Below are 20,791 nucleotides of genomic sequence, written 5' to 3' on the forward strand. Positions count from 1 at the left end.
GGCCTCCAGATACATTATATTATATACAGTTGGTTCAGCCTCCAGATACATTATATTATATACAGTTGGTTCAGGGCCTCCAGATACATTATATTATATACAGTTGGTTCAGGGCCTCCAGATACATTATATTATATACAGTTGGTTCAGCCTCCAGATACATTATATTATATACAGTTGGTTCAGCCTCCAGATACATTATATTATATACAGTTGGTTCAGCCTCCAGATACATTATATTATATACAGTTGGTTCAGCCTCCAGATACATTATATTATATACAGTTGGTTCAGCCTCCAGATACATTATATTATATACAGTTGGTTCAGCCTCCAGATACATTATATTATATACAGTTGGTTCAGCCTCCAGATACATTATATTATATACAGTTGGTTCAGGGCCTCCAGATACATTATATTATATACAGTTGGTTCAGCCTCCAGATACATTATATTATATACAGTTGGTTCAGCCTCCAGATACATTATATTATATACAGTTGGTTCAGGGCCTCCAGATACATTATATTATATACAGTTGGTTCAGCCTCCAGATACATTATATTATATACAGTTGGTTCAGCCTCCAGATACATTATATTATATACAGTTGGTTCAGGCCTCCAGATACATTATATTATATACAGTTGGTTCAGGCCTCCAGATACATTATATTATATACAGTTGGTTCAGCCTCCAGATACATTATATTATATACAGTTGGTTCAGCCTCCAGATACATTATATTATATACAGTTGGTTCAGGGCCTCCAGATACATTATATTATATACAGTTGGTTCAGCCTCCAGATACATTATATTATATACAGTTGGTTCAGCCTCCAGATACATTATATTATATACAGTTGGTTCAGGGCCTCCAGATACATTATATTATATACAGTTGGTTCAGGCCTCCAGATACATTATATTATATACAGTTGGTTCAGCCTCCAGATACATTATATTATATACAGTTGGTTCAGGCCTCCAGATACATTATATTATATACAGTTGGTTCAGGCCTCCAGATACATTATATTATATACAGTTGGTTCAGCCTCCAGATACATTATATTATATACAGTTGGTTCAGCCTCCAGATACATTATATTATATACAGTTGGTTCAGCCTCCAGATACATTATATTATATACAGTTGGTTCAGCCTCCAGATACATTATATTATATACAGTTGGTTCAGCCTCCAGATACATTATATTATATACAGTTGGTTCAGGGCCTCCAGATACATTATATTATATACAGTTGGTTCAGCCTCCAGATACATTATATTATATACAGTTGGTTCAGCCTCCAGATACATTATATTATATACAGTTGGTTCAGGGCCTCCAGATACATTATATTATATACAGTTGGTTCAGCCTCCAGATACATTATATTATATACAGTTGGTTCAGCCTCCAGATACATTATATTATATACAGTTGGTTCAGGGCCTCCAGATACATTATATTATATACAGTTGGTTCAGCCTCCAGATACATTATATTATATACAGTTGGTTCAGGGCCTCCAGATACATTATATTATATACAGTTGGTTCAGCCTCCAGATACATTATATTATATACAGTTGGTTCAGCCTCCAGATACATTATATTATATACAGTTGGTTCAGCCTCCAGATACATTATATTATATACAGTTGGTTCAGCCTCCAGATACATTATATTATATACAGTTGGTTCAGCCTCCAGATACATTATATTATATACAGTTGGTTCAGGCCTCCAGATACATTATATTATATACAGTTGGTTCAGCCTCCAGATACATTATATTATATACAGTTGGTTCAGCCTCCAGATACATTATATTATATACAGTTGGTTCAGCCTCCAGATACATTATATTATATACAGTTGGTTCAGCCTCCAGATACATTATATTATATACAGTTGGTTCAGCCTCCAGATACATTATATTATATACAGTTGGTTCAGGCCTCCAGATACATTATATTATATACAGTTGGTTCAGCCTCCAGATACATTATATTATATACAGTTGGTTCAGCCTCCAGATACATTATATTATATACAGTTGGTTCAGCCTCCAGATACATTATATTATATACAGTTGGTTCAGGCCTCCAGATACATTATATTATATACAGTTGGTTCAGCCTCCAGATACATTATATTATATACAGTTGGTTCAGCCTCCAGATACATTATATTATATACAGTTGGTTCAGCCTCCAGATACATTATATTATATACAGTTGGTTCAGCCTCCAGATACATTATATTATATACAGTTGGTTCAGCCTCCAGATACATTATATTATATACAGTTGGTTCAGCCTCCAGATACATTATATTATATACAGTTGGTTCAGCCTCCAGATACATTATATTATATACAGTTGGTTCAGCCTCCAGATACATTATATTATATACAGTTGGTTCAGCCTCCAGATACATTATATTATATACAGTTGGTTCAGCCTCCAGATACATTATATTATATACAGTTGGTTCAGCCTCCAGATACATTATATTATATACAGTTGGTTCAGCCTCCAGATACATTATATTATATACAGTTGGTTCAGCCTCCAGATACATTATATTATATACAGTTGGTTCAGCCTCCAGATACATTATATTATATACAGTTGGTTCAGCCTCCAGATACATTATATTATATACAGTTGGTTCAGCCTCCAGATACATTATATTATATACAGTTGGTTCAGCCTCCAGATACATTATATTATATACAGTTGGTTCAGCCTCCAGATACATTATATTATATACAGTTGGTTCAGCCTCCAGATACATTATATTATATACAGTTGGTTCAGCCTCCAGATACATTATATTATATACAGTTGGTTCAGCCTCCAGATACATTATATTATATACAGTTGGTTCAGGCCTCCAGATACATTATATTATATACAGTTGGTTCAGCCTCCAGATACATTATATTATATACAGTTGGTTCAGCCTCCAGATACATTATATTATATACAGTTGGTTCAGGCCTCCAGATACATTATATTATATACAGTTGGTTCAGCCTCCAGATACATTATATTATATACAGTTGGTTCAGCCTCCAGATACATTATATTATATACAGTTGGTTCAGGCCTCCAGATACATTATATTATATACAGTTGGTTCAGCCTCCAGATACATTATATTATATACAGTTGGTTCAGCCTCCAGATACATTATATTATATACAGTTGGTTCAGCCTCCAGATACATTATATTATATACAGTTGGTTCAGCCTCCAGATACATTATATTATATACAGTTGGTTCAGCCTCCAGATACATTATATTATATACAGTTGGTTCAGCCTCCAGATACATTATATTATATACAGTTGGTTCAGCCTCCAGATACATTATATTATATACAGTTGGTTCAGCCTCCAGATACATTATATTATATACAGTTGGTTCAGGCCTCCAGATACATTATATTATATACAGTTGGTTCAGGCCTCCAGATACATTATATTATATACAGTTGGTTCAGCCTCCAGATACATTATATTATATACAGTTGGTTCAGCCTCCAGATACATTATATTATATACAGTTGGTTCAGCCTCCAGATACATTATATTATATACAGTTGGTTCAGCCTCCAGATACATTATATTATATACAGTTGGTTCAGGCCTCCAGATACATTATATTATATACAGTTGGTTCAGCCTCCAGATACATTATATTATATACAGTTGGTTCAGCCTCCAGATACATTATATTATATACAGTTGGTTCAGCCTCCAGATACATTATATTATATACAGTTGGTTCAGCCTCCAGATACATTATATTATATACAGTTGGTTCAGCCTCCAGATACATTATATTATATACAGTTGGTTCAGCCTCCAGATACATTATATTATATACAGTTGGTTCAGCCTCCAGATACATTATATTATATACAGTTGGTTCAGCCTCCAGATACATTATATTATATACAGTTGGTTCAGCCTCCAGATACATTATATTATATACAGTTGGTTCAGCCTCCAGATACATTATATTATATACAGTTGGTTCAGCCTCCAGATACATTATATTATATACAGTTGGTTCAGCCTCCAGATACATTATATTATATACAGTTGGTTCAGCCTCCAGATACATTATATTATATACAGTTGGTTCAGGCCTCCAGATACATTATATTATATACAGTTGGTTCAGCCTCCAGATACATTATATTATATACAGTTGGTTCAGCCTCCAGATACATTATATTATATACAGTTGGTTCAGGCCTCCAGATACATTATATTATATACAGTTGGTTCAGCCTCCAGATACATTATATTATATACAGTTGGTTCAGCCTCCAGATACATTATATTATATACAGTTGGTTCAGCCTCCAGATACATTATATTATATACAGTTGGTTCAGCCTCCAGATACATTATATTATATACAGTTGGTTCAGCCTCCAGATACATTATATTATATACAGTTGGTTCAGCCTCCAGATACATTATATTATATACAGTTGGTTCAGCCTCCAGATACATTATATTATATACAGTTGGTTCAGCCTCCAGATACATTATATTATATACAGTTGGTTCAGGGCCTCCAGATACATTATATTATATACAGTTGGTTCAGCCTCCAGATACATTATATTATATACAGTTGGTTCAGCCTCCAGATACATTATATTATATACAGTTGGTTCAGCCTCCAGATACATTATATTATATACAGTTGGTTCAGCCTCCAGATACATTATATTATATACAGTTGGTTCAGCCTCCAGATACATTATATTATATACAGTTGGTTCAGGCCTCCAGATACATTATATTATATACAGTTGGTTCAGCCTCCAGATACATTATATTATATACAGTTGGTTCAGCCTCCAGATACATTATATTATATACAGTTGGTTCAGCCTCCAGATACATTATATTATATACAGTTGGTTCAGCCTCCAGATACATTATATTATATACAGTTGGTTCAGCCTCCAGATACATTATATTATATACAGTTGGTTCAGCCTCCAGATACATTATATTATATACAGTTGGTTCAGCCTCCAGATACATTATATTATATACAGTTGGTTCAGGGCCTCCAGATACATTATATTATATACAGTTGGTTCGGCCTCCAGATACATTATATTATATACAGTTGGTTCAGCCTCCAGATACATTATATTATATACAGTTGGTTCAGCCTCCAGATACATTATATTATATACAGTTGGTTCAGCCTCCAGATACATTATATTATATACAGTTGGTTCAGCCTCCAGATACATTATATTATATACAGTTGGTTCAGCCTCCAGATACATTATATTATATACAGTTGGTTCAGGGCCTCCAGATACATTATATTATATACAGTTGGTTCAGCCTCCAGATACATTATATTATATACAGTTGGTTCAGCCTCCAGATACATTATATTATATACAGTTGGTTCAGCCTCCAGATACATTATATTATATACAGTTGGTTCAGCCTCCAGATACATTATATTATATACAGTTGGTTCAGGGCCTCCAGATACATTATATTATATACAGTTGGTTCAGCCTCCAGATACATTATATTATATACAGTTGGTTCAGGGCCTCCAGATACATTATATTATATACAGTTGGTTCAGCCTCCAGATACATTATATTATATACAGTTGGTTCAGCCTCCAGATACATTATATTATATACAGTTGGTTCAGCCTCCAGATACATTATATTATATACAGTTGGTTCAGCCTCCAGATACATTATATTATATACAGTTGGTTCAGCCTCCAGATACATTATATTATATACAGTTGGTTCAGCCTCCAGATACATTATATTATATACAGTTGGTTCAGGGCCTCCAGATACATTATATTATATACAGTTGGTTCAGCCTCCAGATACATTATATTATATACAGTTGGTTCAGGGCCTCCAGATACATTATATTATATACAGTTGGTTCAGGGCCTCCAGATACATTATATTATATACAGTTGGTTCAGCCTCCAGATACATTATATTATATACAGTTGGTTCAGCCTCCAGATACATTATATTATATACAGTTGGTTCAGCCTCCAGATACATTATATTATATACAGTTGGTTCAGCCTCCAGATACATTATATTATATACAGTTGGTTCAGCCTCCAGATACATTATATTATATACAGTTGGTTCAGGGCCTCCAGATACATTATATTATATACAGTTGGTTCAGCCTCCAGATACATTATATTATATACAGTTGGTTCAGCCTCCAGATACATTATATTATATACAGTTGGTTCAGCCTCCAGATACATTATATTATATACAGTTGGTTCAGCCTCCAGATACATTATATTATATACAGTTGGTTCAGGGCCTCCAGATACATTATATTATATACAGTTGGTTCAGGGCCTCCAGATACATTATATTATATACAGTTGGTTCAGCCTCCAGATACATTATATTATATACAGTTGGTTCAGCCTCCAGATACATTATATTATATACAGTTGGTTCAGCCTCCAGATACATTATATTATATACAGTTGGTTCAGCCTCCAGATACATTATATTATATACAGTTGGTTCAGGGCCTCCAGATACATTATATTAAATACAGTTGGTTCGGCCTCCAGCGACATTATATTTAAAAGGGAAAACAGAGTTGTTGTTTTCCTCAACATGTTTTGTTGTTGATATTGTTACTGTTGAGAGGAGAACTCTCACTGTACCGTTTATACCCTACCCTATGTGTTGTTGTTTTAGGCTCAGAGGAACCGCCTGTCTTCCTGGAGCTACACTACAACGGTTGTCCTGACAACGCACAGTGTCCTCTACTGCTGGTGGGCAAGGGCATCACCTTTGACAGGTACGCGCACACATCACTGCTGTCCAATCAGGGTGCTCTATTCACTGTGTTGGACACACTAGTGGTTAAAATATCAGCTGCCGTTTTTTTAAAGATTCCTAGTCTCAATTGATACAACTGTTAACTGTTACTTACTCTCTCTCTCTCTCTCCCCCCCCCCCTCTCTCTCTCTCTCTCTCCTCTCTCTCTCTCTCTCTCTGTCTCTTTCTCTCTCTTTCTCTCTCTCTCTCTCTCTGTCTCTGTCTGTCTCTCTGTCTCTCTGTCTCTCTGTCTCTCTCTGTCTCTCTCTCTCTCTCTCTCTCTGTCTCTCTCTCTCTCTCTCTCTCTCTCTCTCTCTCTCTCTGTCTCTCTCTCTGTCTCTCTGTCTAGTGGTGGGATCAGTCTAAAGCCTCCGTCAGGCATGGACGCGATGAGGGCTGATATGGGAGGAGCCGCCACAGTGTGTTCCGCCATCGTCACGGCAGCAGCCCTCAACCTGCCAATCAACATCATAGGTGAGCTTGCGGCGACGTGACGCGCTAGCCAATCAGTGTCTAGAGCAGGGCTCCCCGACCCTGTTCCTGGAGAACTACTGTCCTGTACAGGGTTGGAGTTAGTTGTGCAGCCCCTCAACAGAACCCTAAATATAAGCTTGTAAACAAACACTATATATGCATTTTGACCTGCAGCTTGTCTCCTAGAGGGTTCTAGTTTGGTCTACAGCTTGTCTCCTAGAGGTTTCTAGTTTGACCTGCAGCTTGTCTCCTAGAGGTTTCTAGTTTGGTCTGCAGCTTGTCTCCTAGAGGTTTCTAGTTTGGTCTGCAGCTTGTCTGCTAGAAGGTTCTAGTTTGGTCTGCAGCTTGTCTCCTAGAGGTTTCTAGTTTGGTCTGCAGCTTGTCTCCTAGAGGTTTCTAGTTTGGTCTGCAGCTTGTCTCCTAGAGGTTTCTAGTTTGACCTGCAGCTTGTCTGCTAGAGGTTTCTACACAGGAAGTAGTAATGTGTGTTATTAACCCCCAGGTCTAGCACCTCTCTGTGAGAACATGCCCAGTGGGAAAGCCAACAAGCCTGGAGATGTCGTCACCGCCAAGAACGGCAAAACCATACAGGTATTTGTTACCGTGGCTACTAAACCATACAGGTCTTTGTTACCGTGGCAACTAAACCATACAGGTCTTTGTTACTGTGGCTACTAAACCTGCAGGTATTTGTTACCGTGGCTACTAAACCTGCAGGTATTTGTTACCGTGGCTACTAAACCTGCAGGTATGTGTTACCATCGCTACTAAACCATACAGGTGTGTGTGTTACCGTGGCTACTAAACCATACAGGTCTTTGTTACCATGGCAACTAAACCATACAGGTATTTGTTACCGTGGCTACTAAACCATACAGGTATTTGTTACCGTGGCTACTAAACCATACAGGTATTTGTTACCGTGGCTACTAAGCCATGCAGGTGTGTGTGTGTGTGTGTGTGTGTGTGTTAGTTACCGTGGCTACTAAACCATTACAGGTCTTTGTTACCGTGGCTACTAAACCATGCAGGTCATTGTTACCGTGGCTACTAAACCATACAGGTGTGTGTGTTACCGTGGCTACTAAACCATACAGGTATTTGTTACCGTGGCTACTAAACCATACAGGTATTTGTTACCGTGGCTACTAAGCCATGCAGGTGTGTGTGTGTGTTACCGTGGCTACTAAGCCATGCAGGTGTGTGTGTGTGTGTGTGTTACCGTGGCTACTAAACCATTACAGGTCTTTGTTACCATGGATACTAAACCATGCAGGTCATTGTTACCGTGGCTACTAAACCATACAGGTCTTTGTTACCATGGCTACTAAACCACGCAGGTCTTTGTTTACATCAAATTAAGTATTGTGTGTGTGTGTGTGTGTGTGTGTGTGTTACCGTGGCTACTAAACCATTACAAGTCTTTGTTACCGTGGATACTAAACCATGCAGGTCATTGTTACCGTGGCTACTAAACCATACAGGTCTTTGTTACCATGGCTACTAAACCACGCAGGTCTTTGTTTACATCAAATTAAGTATTGTGTGTGTGTGTGTGTGTGTGTGTGTGTGTAGGTGGACAACACGGACGCAGAGGGACGGTTGATCCTAGCAGATGCTCTCTGTTACGCTCACAGCTTTAACCCCAGAGCCATCGTCAACGCTGCTACCCTCACTGGTTAGTACCCTCACTGGTTAGTACCCTCACTGGTTAGTACCCTCCATGGTTAGTACCCTCACTGGTTAGTACCCTCCCTGGTTAGTACCCTGTGTGTGTTGGTGAGACGGCCATCATCAACGCTGCTACCCTCACTGGTTAGTACCCTCACTGGTTAGTACCCTCCCTGGTTAGTGCCCTCACTGGTTAGTACCCTCACTGGTTAGTACCCTCACTGGTTAGTGCCCTCACTGGTTAGTACCCTCCCTGGTTAGTGCCCTCACTGGTTAGTACCCTCACTGGTTAGTACCCTCACTGGTTAGTACCCTCACTGGTTAGTACCCTGTGTGTGTTGGTGAGACGGCCGTCGCTGTTCACTAACCGGCTAGTCTATTGGTCACTTGTGTTTTCTGTCTGTCTCTCAGGAGCGATGGATGTTGCTCTGGGTTCAGCAGCGACAGGAGTCTTCACCAACTCTGACTGGCTCTGGGAACAGCTTCACAAGGTAACACACACACACCCACAGACACACACAGACAGACACACACACACACACTGAAAAGCCATCCTCTATTATAATTGGGTACGTTGGGTTCTTCTATCAAAATGTCTCACGTTTGGAAATCAACTAAAATGTATTGAACTTGTTCCAAAAAAAAAACATTATTTTGCACAATATTATGAACTGAAAAGATCTGAAATTCATATTTCCTGTAACTGTCTGACGAGGAACATGTGGAAATGCCCCTGTGTGTCTGTGGTTTCTGTGCCATATTTCCTGTAACTGTCTGACGAGGAACATGTGGAAATGCCCCTGTGTGTCTGTGGTTTCTGTGCCATATTTCCTGTAACTGTCTGACGAGGAACACGTGGAAATGCCCCTGTGTGTCTGTGGTTTCTGTGCCATATTTCCTGTAACTCTGACGAGGGACACGTGGAAATGCCCCTGTGTGTCTGTGGTTTCTGTGCCATATTTCCTGTAACTCTGACGAGGAACATGTGGAAATGCCCCTGTGTGTCTGTCTGTCTGGTTTCTGTGCCTTCAGAAAGTGGACATAACCCCTTGCCTTATTACAGCCTGGATTCAAAATGGATCCATGTCTTTCTCCCCCATAATAACCAAGTAAAAACATGTTTTTAGAAATTGTTACATTTATTGAAAATTAAATACTGAAATATCTCATTTACATAAAGTATTCACACCCCCGAGTCACTTTGTCTTTCTTTAAAGGCTCTAAGAGTCATTACAGATTAGAGTCTTTCTTTAAAGGCTCTAAGAGTCATTACAGATTAGAGTCTTTCTGGGTACGTCTCTAAGAGCGATTACAGCTGTGAGTCTTTCTGGGTAAGTCTCTAAGAGCTTTCCACACCTGGATTGTGCAACATTCTTTTCTCAATTCTTCAAGCTCTGTCACATTGGTTGTTGATCATTGCTAGACAACTATTTCCAGGTCTGACCATAGATTTAAGTAACTGCTGAAAGGTGAATTCATCTCCCAGTGTCTGATGGAAAGAAGACTGAACCAGGTTTTCCTCTAGGATTTTGCCTGTTCTTAGCTCCATTCTGTTTATTTTTATCCTGTAAAACTCCCCAGTACTTAACTATTACAACCATACCCATAACATGATGCAGCCACCACTATGCTTGAACATATGGAGTGTTACTCAGTGATGTGTTGTATTGGATTTGCCCCAAACATAACGCGTTGTATTCAGGACACAACGTTAAATGCTCTACCACATTTGACGCACTATTACTTTAGTGTCTTGTTGCAAACAGGAAGCATGGTTTGGAATATTTTTATTCTGTACAGGCTTCCTTCTGTTCACTGTGTCATTTAGGTTAGTATTGTGGAGTAACGACAATGTTGTTGATCCATCCTCAGTTTTCTCCTATCACAGTCATTAAACTCTGTAACTGTTTTAAAGTCACCATTGGCCTCATGGTGAAATCCCTGAGCGGTTTCCTTCCTCTCCGGCAACTAAGTTAGGAAGGACGCCTGTATCTTTGTAGTAACTGGGTGTATTGATACACCATCTAAAGTGTAATTAATAACTTCACCAGGCTCAAAGGAATATTCAATGTCTGGTTTGTTTTACCCATCTACCAATAGGAGCCATTTGCAAGGCATTGGAAAACCTCCCTGGTCTTTGTGGTTGAATCTGTGTTTGAAATTCACTGCTGGACTGAGGGACCTTACAGATAATTGTATGTGTGGGGAAAGAGATGAGGAAGTCATTAAAAAACTCATGTTAAACACTATTATACACAGTGTCCAAGCACATCTTCACTCCTGAACTTGAGGCTTGTCATAACAAAGGAGTTGAATACTTATTAACTGAAGACTTTTCAGTTTGAATTCATTTGTTAAAATTTCGAAAAACACAACAAAATGTGGGGAAAGTCAAGGGGTGTGAATACTTTCTGAAGGCACTGCATGTCTACACTTTGTAACCGTTAGCAATGATGCTAATGCTGCTGATGATGCTAATGCTGCTGATGATGCTAATGCTGCTGATGATGCTAATGCTGCTGATGCTAATGCTGCTGATGCTAATGCTACTGATGCTGCTAATGCTGCTGCTGATGCTAATGCTGCTGCTGATGCTAATGCTGCTGCTGATGCTAATGCTGCTGATGCTAATGATGCTGCTAATGCTACTGATGATGGTAATGCTGCTGATGATGCTAATGCTGCTGATGATGCTAATGCTGCTGATGCTAATGCTGCTGATGCTAATGCTACTGATGCTGCTAATGCTACTGATGATGCTAATGCTACTGATGATACCATTCTTCCCCATCTCAATTAAGAGTTAACTATAAAGTAGCCTCTGCATATCTGCATCAGTCCAGTAGTCCTTTGTTTTGCATAATATATATATAAAGAAACTTCCTCTGATTTTTCTCTCCCTCAAGTGGTCTCCTGATGTGGTTTAAGCATTTGCTGTGGAGTTGGAACATTTGGATGTAGTTGTTTTTCTACTGAAAGTGTGATTTCTGAGAGTGAAAACCAGGCAGAATCTGTCCTTGTTCCTGTGCCGTTGTGGTATTGAGTTTAGCGATACTAAACCTGGTATACAAGGCAAAATTCTGCTATTGTGCCCTCACTAACACACTAACACTGTAATATATACACACTGTGGTGTGTCTCTCTGTGTTAGGAGACAGGGTATGGAGGGTTACATACACACTGTGGTGTCTCTCTGTGTTAGGAGACAGGGTATGGAGGGTTACATACACACTGTGGTGTCTCTCTGTGTTAGGAGACAGGGTATGGAGGGTTACATACACACTGTGGTGTGTCTCTCTGTGTTAGGAGACAGGGTATGGAGGGTTACATACACACTGTGGTGTCTCTCTGTGTTAGGAGACAGGGTATGGAGGGTTACATACACACTGTGGTGTGTCTCTCTGTGTTAGGAGACAGGGTATGGAGGGTTACATACACACTGTGGTGTCTCTCTGTGTTAGGAGACAGGGTATGGAGGGTTACATACACACTGTGGTGTCTCTCTGTGTTAGGAGACAGGGTATGGAGGGTTACATACACACTGTGGTGTCTCTCTGTGTTAGGAGACAGGGTATGGAGGGTTACATACACACTGTGGTGTCTCTCTGTGTTAGGAGACAGGGTATGGAGGGTTACATACACACTGTGGTGTCTCTCTGTGTTAGGAGACAGGGTATGGAGGGTTACATACACACTGTGGTGTGTCTCTGTGTTAGGAGACAGGGTATGGAGGGTTACATACACACTGTGGTGTCTCTCTGTGTTAGGAGACAGGGTATGGAGGGTTACATACACACTGTGGTGTGTCTCTGTGTTAGGAGACAGGGTATGGAGGGTTACATACACACTGTGGTGTCTCTCTGTGTTAGGAGACAGGGTATGGAGGGTTACATACACACTGTGGTGTCTCTCTGTGTTAGGCCAGTGTGGTAACAGGAGACCGGGTGTGGAGGATGCCGTTGTTTCAACATTACACCAGACAGGTCACTGACTGCCAGCTGGCCGACCTCAACAACGTCGGCAAGTACAGCCGGTAAGAACACACACACACACACACACACACACACACACACACACACACACACACACACACACACACACACACACACACACACACACACACACACACACAGGTAACATCTAGAAACAACCTTAAACAACTTCTGTGTTAATGCCATCTTGTGTGTGTGTGTGTAGTTCTGGCGGAGCCTGCACGGCGGCAGCGTTTCTGAGGGAGTTTGTGACGGCTCCTCATTGGGCGCACCTGGACATCGCCGGGGTGATGACCAATAAGGACGAGGTACGATAGTCTTCTGGAACATTGATCTTAGAGCTGTTTTTGATTTTTGTATTGATTTTACCGGGTTCGTCTCACTGAGTTGAAATATCTTTTGCAAAAGAGACCTGGGCAAAATGGCAGCACACAAAGCTTAAAACATGTACAACATAAAACACAGCAGTTTAAAGGTTGACTTTGGGGGGGACGCTAAAATAAAGGCTTTAAACTGTAGAACTGATCAATGCAGCGTCATACCAGGTCAGTTCATCCTTAAAAACTAAAACTAATGAATGAAGAAGATATTTGGCTGCAGAAGTGCCATTTCATATTGACCTCTACAGCTTCCTGTGAAATGACTTCACAAATACTGGAGGAGTTACTGGCTAGCTACAGTGGCTAGCTTAGCTAACGAACATCAACACACACTGGAGGAGTTACTGGCTAGCTACAGTGGCTAGCTTAGCTAACGAACATCAACACACACTGGAGGAGTTACTGGCTAGCTACAGTGGCTAGCTTAGCTAACGAACATCAACACACACTGGAGGAGTTACTGGCTAGCTACAGTGGCTAGCTTAGCTAACGAACTAGCTATGACACATCAACACACACTGGAGGAGTTACTGGCTAGCTACAGTGGCTAGCTTAGCTAACGAACATCAACACACACTGGAGGAGTTACTGGCTAGCTTAGCTAACGAACATCAACACACACTGGAGGAGTTACTGGCTAGCTACAGTGGCTAGCTTAGCTAACGAACATCAACACACACTGGAGGAGTTACTGGCTAGCTACAGTGGCTAGCTTAGCTAACGAACATCAACACACACTGGAGGAGTTACTGGCTAGCTACAGTGGCTAGCTTAGCTAACGAACTAGCTTTGACACATCAACACACACTGGAGGAGTTACTGGCTAGCTACAGTGGCTAGCTTAGCTAACGAACATCAACACACACTGGAGGAGTTACTGGCTAGCTACAGTGGCTAGCTTAGCTAACGAACATCAACACACACTGGAGGAGTTACTGGCTAGCTACAGTGGCTAGCTTAGCTAACGAACTAGCTCTGTTGGTCACGGCGCGCATGATCAGAATGATACATCAATCACAACTCCTTCTGTTAGTGTTCTAGAACCATGACTACCACAACCCCTTCTGTTAGTGTTCTAGAACCATGACGACCACAACCCCTTCTGTTAGTGTTCTAGAACCATGATGACCACAACCCCTTCTGTTAGTGTTCTAGAACCATGATGACCACAACCCCTTCTGTTAGTGTTCTGGAACCATGATGACCACAACCCCTTCTGTTAGTGTTCAGGAACCATGACGACCACAACCCCTTCTGTTAGTGTTCAGGAACCATGACGACCACAACCCCTTCTGTTAGTGTTCAGGAACCATGACGACCACAACCCCTTCTGTTAGTGTTCTAGAACCATGACGACCACAACCCCTTCTGTTAGTGTTCAGGAAACATGACGACCACAACCCCTTCTGTTAGTGTTCAGGAACCATGACGACCACAACCCCTTCTGTTAGTGTTCTAGAACCATGACGACCACAACCCCTTCTGTTAGTGTTCAGGAACCATGACGACCACAACCCCTTCTGTTAGTGTTCAGGAACCATGACGACCACAACCCCTTCTGTTAGTGTTCTAGAACCATGACGACCACAACCCCTTCTGTTAGTGTTCAGGAAACATGACGACCACAACCCCTTCTGTTAGTGTTCTAGAACCATGATGACCACAACCCCTTCTGTTAGTGTTCTAGAACCATGATGACCACAACCCCTTCTGTTCTGTCCGGCTGAGGGGTTTGGATGAGAGACGCTGGCTGCTGTCCTGTTGGACATTAACAATACACTTTTCTCTTTTTAGATTCTCTCTCACTGTTTGTCTCTCTCCAGGTTCCCTACCTGAAGAAAGGAATGTCTGGGAGACCGACACGAACACTGGTAGAGTTCGCTGCTGGACTGGCCAACCAAGCCTGAAGACACACACACACACCACTCCTACACACACTGAGCTGGCTGGAGAATGATTATTCTGTAGAGACAGAGACACTGGTACTGTGTAGAGTTAGACTGCTTCCCAAATAGCACCTTATTCCCTACCCATTGGAGTCTGGTCTAAAGTAGTGGACTATATAGGGAATAGGCCCTTTTTGTCCCCTCATATATGTGTATATGTATATATATATATATATATATATATATATATATATATATATATATATATATATATATATATATATATATATATATATATATATATAATGCTATTTGGGATGTATCCTGAGTCATCTGGTAATATGCTGTGCATCGAGAGGGTTGAAGAGGACATTTCCACCCCGTGCCCCAGCACATGTAACTAATTCCCTCTCTAGCCTAGTTTATAGCCTACATTCATTGAGAAACTGAATGTATGTAAATGGACAAGGTATATCGTATCCTTCCCTACAAAAAAGAGTTTGCAGTCAGAGTGCAGTGTAACTGCATCCAAAATATGTAATGTTATTCTGCATTCACTGCTTCCAAAATACCACAGTCGACTTTAATCTTGTTTTGGAACGGTAACAACGCAAAGTGTTGTTGCGTAGCGACACTACGCAGCCCTGCAATTTATAACTGGAAGAACGCAGGATGGCCTTTTCTGCGTAGCGTTCTTGCGTTGCATAGTAGGGTAAAAACGAGGCTTCAGTGACAGTCAGTTAACCTCTTCTGTCCAGTAGTTGTGGGATAAACTAATGCTGAAGTTGGTATGCACTTCTGCGCACAAAAACTGTCAAATATTATTATTGCCATGTCATTTAAATAAAACACCAATAAAACCATTTTGGGGGATCAATGTGTCTTATGTGTATTATAGTGTAAATGACAAATTGTTTTAATATAGTCATTAAGTAGAACCTATTAAATTCCTCAGCCAGTGTGGCATGTCCTAGTTGCTATATTTAGCAACTTTTCAGACTACCCTGGCAACTTTTTTTTTCAAACAGCACCTAGCAACAAATTTAGCTACTTTTAAAAATCAGTTTGGAACTTTTAGCAACTTTTGAAAAGTGACTCAAACGCACGCATTTCCCCCTCTGACAAAAACGATTTTCTCTGTCACACGAGGCTGGCTGCAATAGTGCATTGTGAGTGACGCCTGCAACAAACCCAATGAATATAGTTGCTCACGAATGTTTGATCTTGAACAGAACTTACAACATCAATCAACATATCTAAATCAAAAGTGTACAGCCAGAAGAAGTACAGAAAAGAGTGGGACTCTGCACCTGAACAAAATGTCAAACCATATTTATTTTGCCAGTCAATTTGAATAACGTTATTGCGTATTATACGTAATGGCGCAGATTTTACGTTATCACGCAATGACATCACAACGTCATTTAGTTGTCACCACTGCAAACAACCATCCAGGATGTCTTCCTCCATGGGCAGCGGGATGTTCCCCGGCCAGCAGTCCGCTGGTCCTCACCCTGTCGGCGGCCCGGGTCAGCCGGGACTACTGTCTGGAGCTCCGGGGAACAGGGTCCAGGGCCCCAACACTCTGGTGGACGACCTGGAGGCTTCTTTCGAGGTACGAGAGCAACAGCTAGCAGTGGTATAGCTAACGTAATGATACTAGCTAGCTGTGGTATAGCTAATGTAATGATACTAGCTAGCCGTGGTATAGCTAATGTAATGATACTAGCTAGCCGTGGTATAGCTAATGTAATGATACTAGCTAGATGTGGTATAGCTAACGTAATGATACTAGCTAGCTGTGGTATAGCTAACGTAATGATACTAGCTAAGCTAACGTAATGATACTAGCTAGCCGTGGTATAGTTAACGTAATGATACTAGCTAGCTGTGGTATAGCTAACGTAATGATACTAGCTAAGCTAACGTAATGATACTAGCTAGCCGTGGTATAGCTAATGTAATGATACTAGCTAGCCGTGGTATAGCTAACGGAATGAACTAGTGTTACTAGCGTTAGCCAGCTACATTGTTGTTGTTGTGCAGAGAGCAGTGTAGTCTGCTGAGGGGACAACGGCTCATCATAATGTCTGGAACAGAGCGAATGGCATCAAACACCTGGAAACCAAACCAATGCGAATGGCACTGTGTTTGATGTATTTAATACCATTTCATTGATTTACGCTCTAGTCATTACTACGAGCCCGTTCGCCCCAATTTAAAGTGCCACCAACCTGGGCTGCAAGCATACTTTGCGTCTCATGTTTTACTGTCTTTCCACAACTAGCACTCATATGTAACTCAATGTCATGTTATAGCTAGCTAAGTACATTTTATCTCTGGTCTGGCCTTACTGAAGCTAGCTAAGTGTTAGTAGTGAACTGTTAACCAGTTGTCTTGTGTCAGCAGGCTTGCTTTGCGTCCCTAGTGAGTCAAGACTACGTGAACGGAACCGACCAGGAGGAAATTCGGACAGGTGAGACCAGTAAAGTTCACGACCCAAAAGGGCACCGTATTCCCAGACGAGCTCCTAGGTGACCAACAACCATCCTCCTGGATAGCGACAGGGTATTAATGGTTTTGCTCCAGCCCTGTTTTAACACCTGATTTAGCCAATCAGGGTCCAGATGAGCAGCTGGTTGGTAGAAGCAGGTGTTTTACAACAGGGCTGTAGCAAAATCCTGCACACTCAGTAATTCAGGAGGAGAGTTGGCTAGCCTTGGGGCAGTTAGCTAGTTGCATATTAAACATTTTGAAACACATTCATTAAAAATATATTTATTTCATTACTTTGCTGATCTAGCTAAAAATGAACTGACTTGCATGTCTGTCTGTCTCTCTCTCTAACCTGTCTGTCTCTCTCTCTCTAACCTCTCTCTGTCTCCCTGTCTGTCTCCCTCTCTAACCTGTCTGTCTCCCTCTCTAACCTGTCTGTCTCTCTCGCTCTCTCTCTCTCTAACCTGTCTCTCTCTAACCTCTCTCTCTAACCTGTCTCTCTCTAACCTCTCTCTCTAACCTGTCGGTCTCTCTCTCTAACCTGTCTGTCTCTCTGTCTGTCTCTCTCTAACCTGTCTGTCTCTCTGTCTCTCTCTCTCTCTCTCTAACCTGTCTCTCTCTCTCTCTCTCTCTCTCTCTCTTTAACCTGTCTGTCTCCCCAGGTGTGGATCAGTGTATTCAGAAGTTTTTGGATGTCGCCAGACAGACAGAATGTTTCTTCCTGCAGAAGCGTCTTCAGTTATCAGTCCAGAAACCCGACCAGGTGGTCAAAGAGGTAGATGATACTGTATACCAGGGGTATTCAATTCTTACCCTACCAGCTGTCCCAGGTCTAAATCAGTCCAGAAACCCGACCAGGTGGTCAGAGGTAGGTGATACTGTATACCAGGGGTATTCAATTCTTACCCTACCAGCTGTCCCAGGTCTAAACCAGTCCCTGATTAGAGGGGAATCACTCACCTGGTGTCCCAGGTCTAAATCAGTCCCTGATTAGAGGGGAATCACCCACCTGGAGTCCCAGGTCTAAATCAGTCCCTGATTAGAGGGGAACAATGGGAGAGAAAAAACAGTGGAAATGGGTTCTAGAATTTGATGGCTCTATATGGATTAGGGTGAAGTCGCCCCTAGATGCTGATCTTGGGTCAGTGTTACATTTCCCCCACTAATGGTTAATGTTAGGATTGGGGGAGGGGAGGCTTACCTTAGATCTGTGCCTAAGGGGAAAATTCACCCTGGAGCTCTATGTATGGGGGAACTTCACCAGTATGGGGATGTTCTGGTGTTAGGACAGCCTCCCTCTGCTGTTAACAGCTAGTCCATCTCTTCTCTATTCTGGTGTTAGGACAGCCTCCCTCTGCTGTTAACAGCTAGTCCATCTCTTCTCTATTCTGGTGTTAGGACAGCCTCCCTCTGCTGTTAACAGCTAGTCCATCTCTTCTCTGTTCTGGTGTTAGGACAGCCTCCCTCTGCTGTTAACAGCTAGTCCATCTCTTGTCTATTCTGGTGTTAGGACAGCCTCCCTCTGCTGTTAACAGCTAGTCTATCTCTTCTCCCTCTCTTCTCTCCAGGATGTGTCTGAGCTGCGGAATGAACTCCAGAGGAAAGAGCTGCTTGTTCAGAAACACCTGTCTAAGCTGCACCACTGGCAGCAGGTACGTCCTCCGTGACCCGGAAACTGATAAGTTGTTGAGGAGTGTGTAAATGTGTTAGTAGGCCAACAGAAGGCTGTCCTCCCCTTCTCCATAGCCTCCTTTAGGCCAGGAAGCAGAGTCCTCCCTTCCTCCTTTAGGCCAGGAAGCAGAGTCCTCCCCTCCTCCATAGCCTTCTTTAGGCCAGGAAGCAGAGTCATCCATAGCCTCCTTTTAACCAGGAAGCAGAGTCCTCCCCTTCTCCATAGCCTCCTTAAGGCCAGGAAGCAGAGTCATCCATAGCCTCCTTTTAACCAGGAAGCAGAGTCCTCCCCTCCTCCATAGCCTCCTTTAGGCCAGGAAGCAGAGTCCTCCCCTTCTCCATAGCCTCCTTTTGACCAGGAAGCAGAGTCCTCCCTTCCTCCTTTAGGCCAGGAAGCAGAGTCCTCCCCTCCTCCATAGCCTTCTTTTGACCAGGAAGCAGAGTCCTCCCCTCCTCCATAGCCTCCTTTTGACGAAGCAGAGTCCTCCCCTCGTCCATAGCCTCCTTTTGACCAGGAAGTAGAGTCCTCCCCTCGTCCTTAGCCTCCTTTTAACCAGGAAGCAGAGTCCTCCATAGCCTCCTTTTAACCAGGAAGCTTGGTAACATGCCCGTCTGTCGTTAATATGTCTGTTCTGTCTGTAGGTTCTAGAGGATGTCAGTGTCCAGCATCGTAAACCGTCAGATCTCCCTCCACCTGGACCCCTGGCCTTCCTGGAACAGGCCTCAGCTAGTCTACCTGCTGTACCACTCAAACAGACCTAACACACACACACCGGTCTCTCTCTTCTGGAAAGTACATCATCTTTGTTTTCTTTTTGACTTTTGTAAATATTTCTGAGTCTGTTTTTTTGTGCTGACAGATAATGAGTTTGGATCAGAACACCACCTGTTTTGTCCTGACAGAATAAATGAGTTTGGATCAGAACACCACCTGTTTTGTCCTGACAGAATAAATGAGTTTGGATCAGAACACCAGCTGTTGTTTTGTCCTGACAGAATAAATGAGTTTGGATCAGAACACCACCTGTTTTGTCCTGACAGAATAAATGAGTTTGGATCAGAACACCAGCTGTTGTTTTGTCCTGACAGAATAAATGAGTTTGGATCAGAACGAAAATCAATCTAAGGAAGATGTCGAAATTATTTACTATCTGTTTAGTTAGTCTTTGTCAAGGTGCCAATGATTTTGGACGTTGTGGACAGACGTTGATCTGACGGTGAACGAGAGAATTGGTTTATGTGACCGTGTGTTCTGTATAGATTTTGTGATGTCACTATTCAACAGTTTGATTAGTTCAGGTGTATTACTG

General features: G+C 41.6%; 2 protein-coding genes across 2 annotated transcripts in view; both read left to right on the plus strand.

Annotated features, from left to right (window-relative positions):
* The window catches only part of LOC110512263 (cytosol aminopeptidase), a 28,387-nt gene extending 12,196 nt beyond the window's left edge, over window positions 1-16,191 (plus strand). Inside the window, exons 8-15 of the mRNA XM_036971930.1 lie at window positions 6,789-6,891; window positions 7,261-7,385; window positions 7,888-7,976; window positions 8,961-9,063; window positions 9,468-9,547; window positions 12,977-13,089; window positions 13,254-13,356; window positions 15,252-16,191. Of these exons, the coding sequence (XP_036827825.1) occupies window positions 6,789-6,891; window positions 7,261-7,385; window positions 7,888-7,976; window positions 8,961-9,063; window positions 9,468-9,547; window positions 12,977-13,089; window positions 13,254-13,356; window positions 15,252-15,335 (800 nt within the window). The 3' untranslated portion in view covers window positions 15,336-16,191. The remainder of the gene's footprint in view (window positions 1-6,788; window positions 6,892-7,260; window positions 7,386-7,887; window positions 7,977-8,960; window positions 9,064-9,467; window positions 9,548-12,976; window positions 13,090-13,253; window positions 13,357-15,251) is intronic.
* Window positions 16,192-16,722: 531 nt separating this feature from the next.
* Window positions 16,723-20,598, plus strand: LOC110514922 (mediator of RNA polymerase II transcription subunit 28). Its single transcript, XM_036971933.1, has 5 exons — window positions 16,723-16,929; window positions 17,724-17,790; window positions 18,473-18,585; window positions 19,379-19,462; window positions 20,124-20,598. Exons 1-5 carry the CDS (start codon window positions 16,771-16,773, stop codon window positions 20,241-20,243), a joined length of 543 nt encoding a protein of 180 aa, XP_036827828.1. The 5' UTR covers window positions 16,723-16,770; the 3' UTR covers window positions 20,244-20,598.
* The last annotated feature ends 193 nt before the right edge of the window (window positions 20,599-20,791 follow it).

This window comes from Oncorhynchus mykiss, unplaced genomic scaffold (assembly GCF_013265735.2).
Source record: "Oncorhynchus mykiss isolate Arlee unplaced genomic scaffold, USDA_OmykA_1.1 un_scaffold_87, whole genome shotgun sequence".
Classification (NCBI taxonomy): domain Eukaryota; kingdom Metazoa; phylum Chordata; class Actinopteri; order Salmoniformes; family Salmonidae; genus Oncorhynchus; species Oncorhynchus mykiss.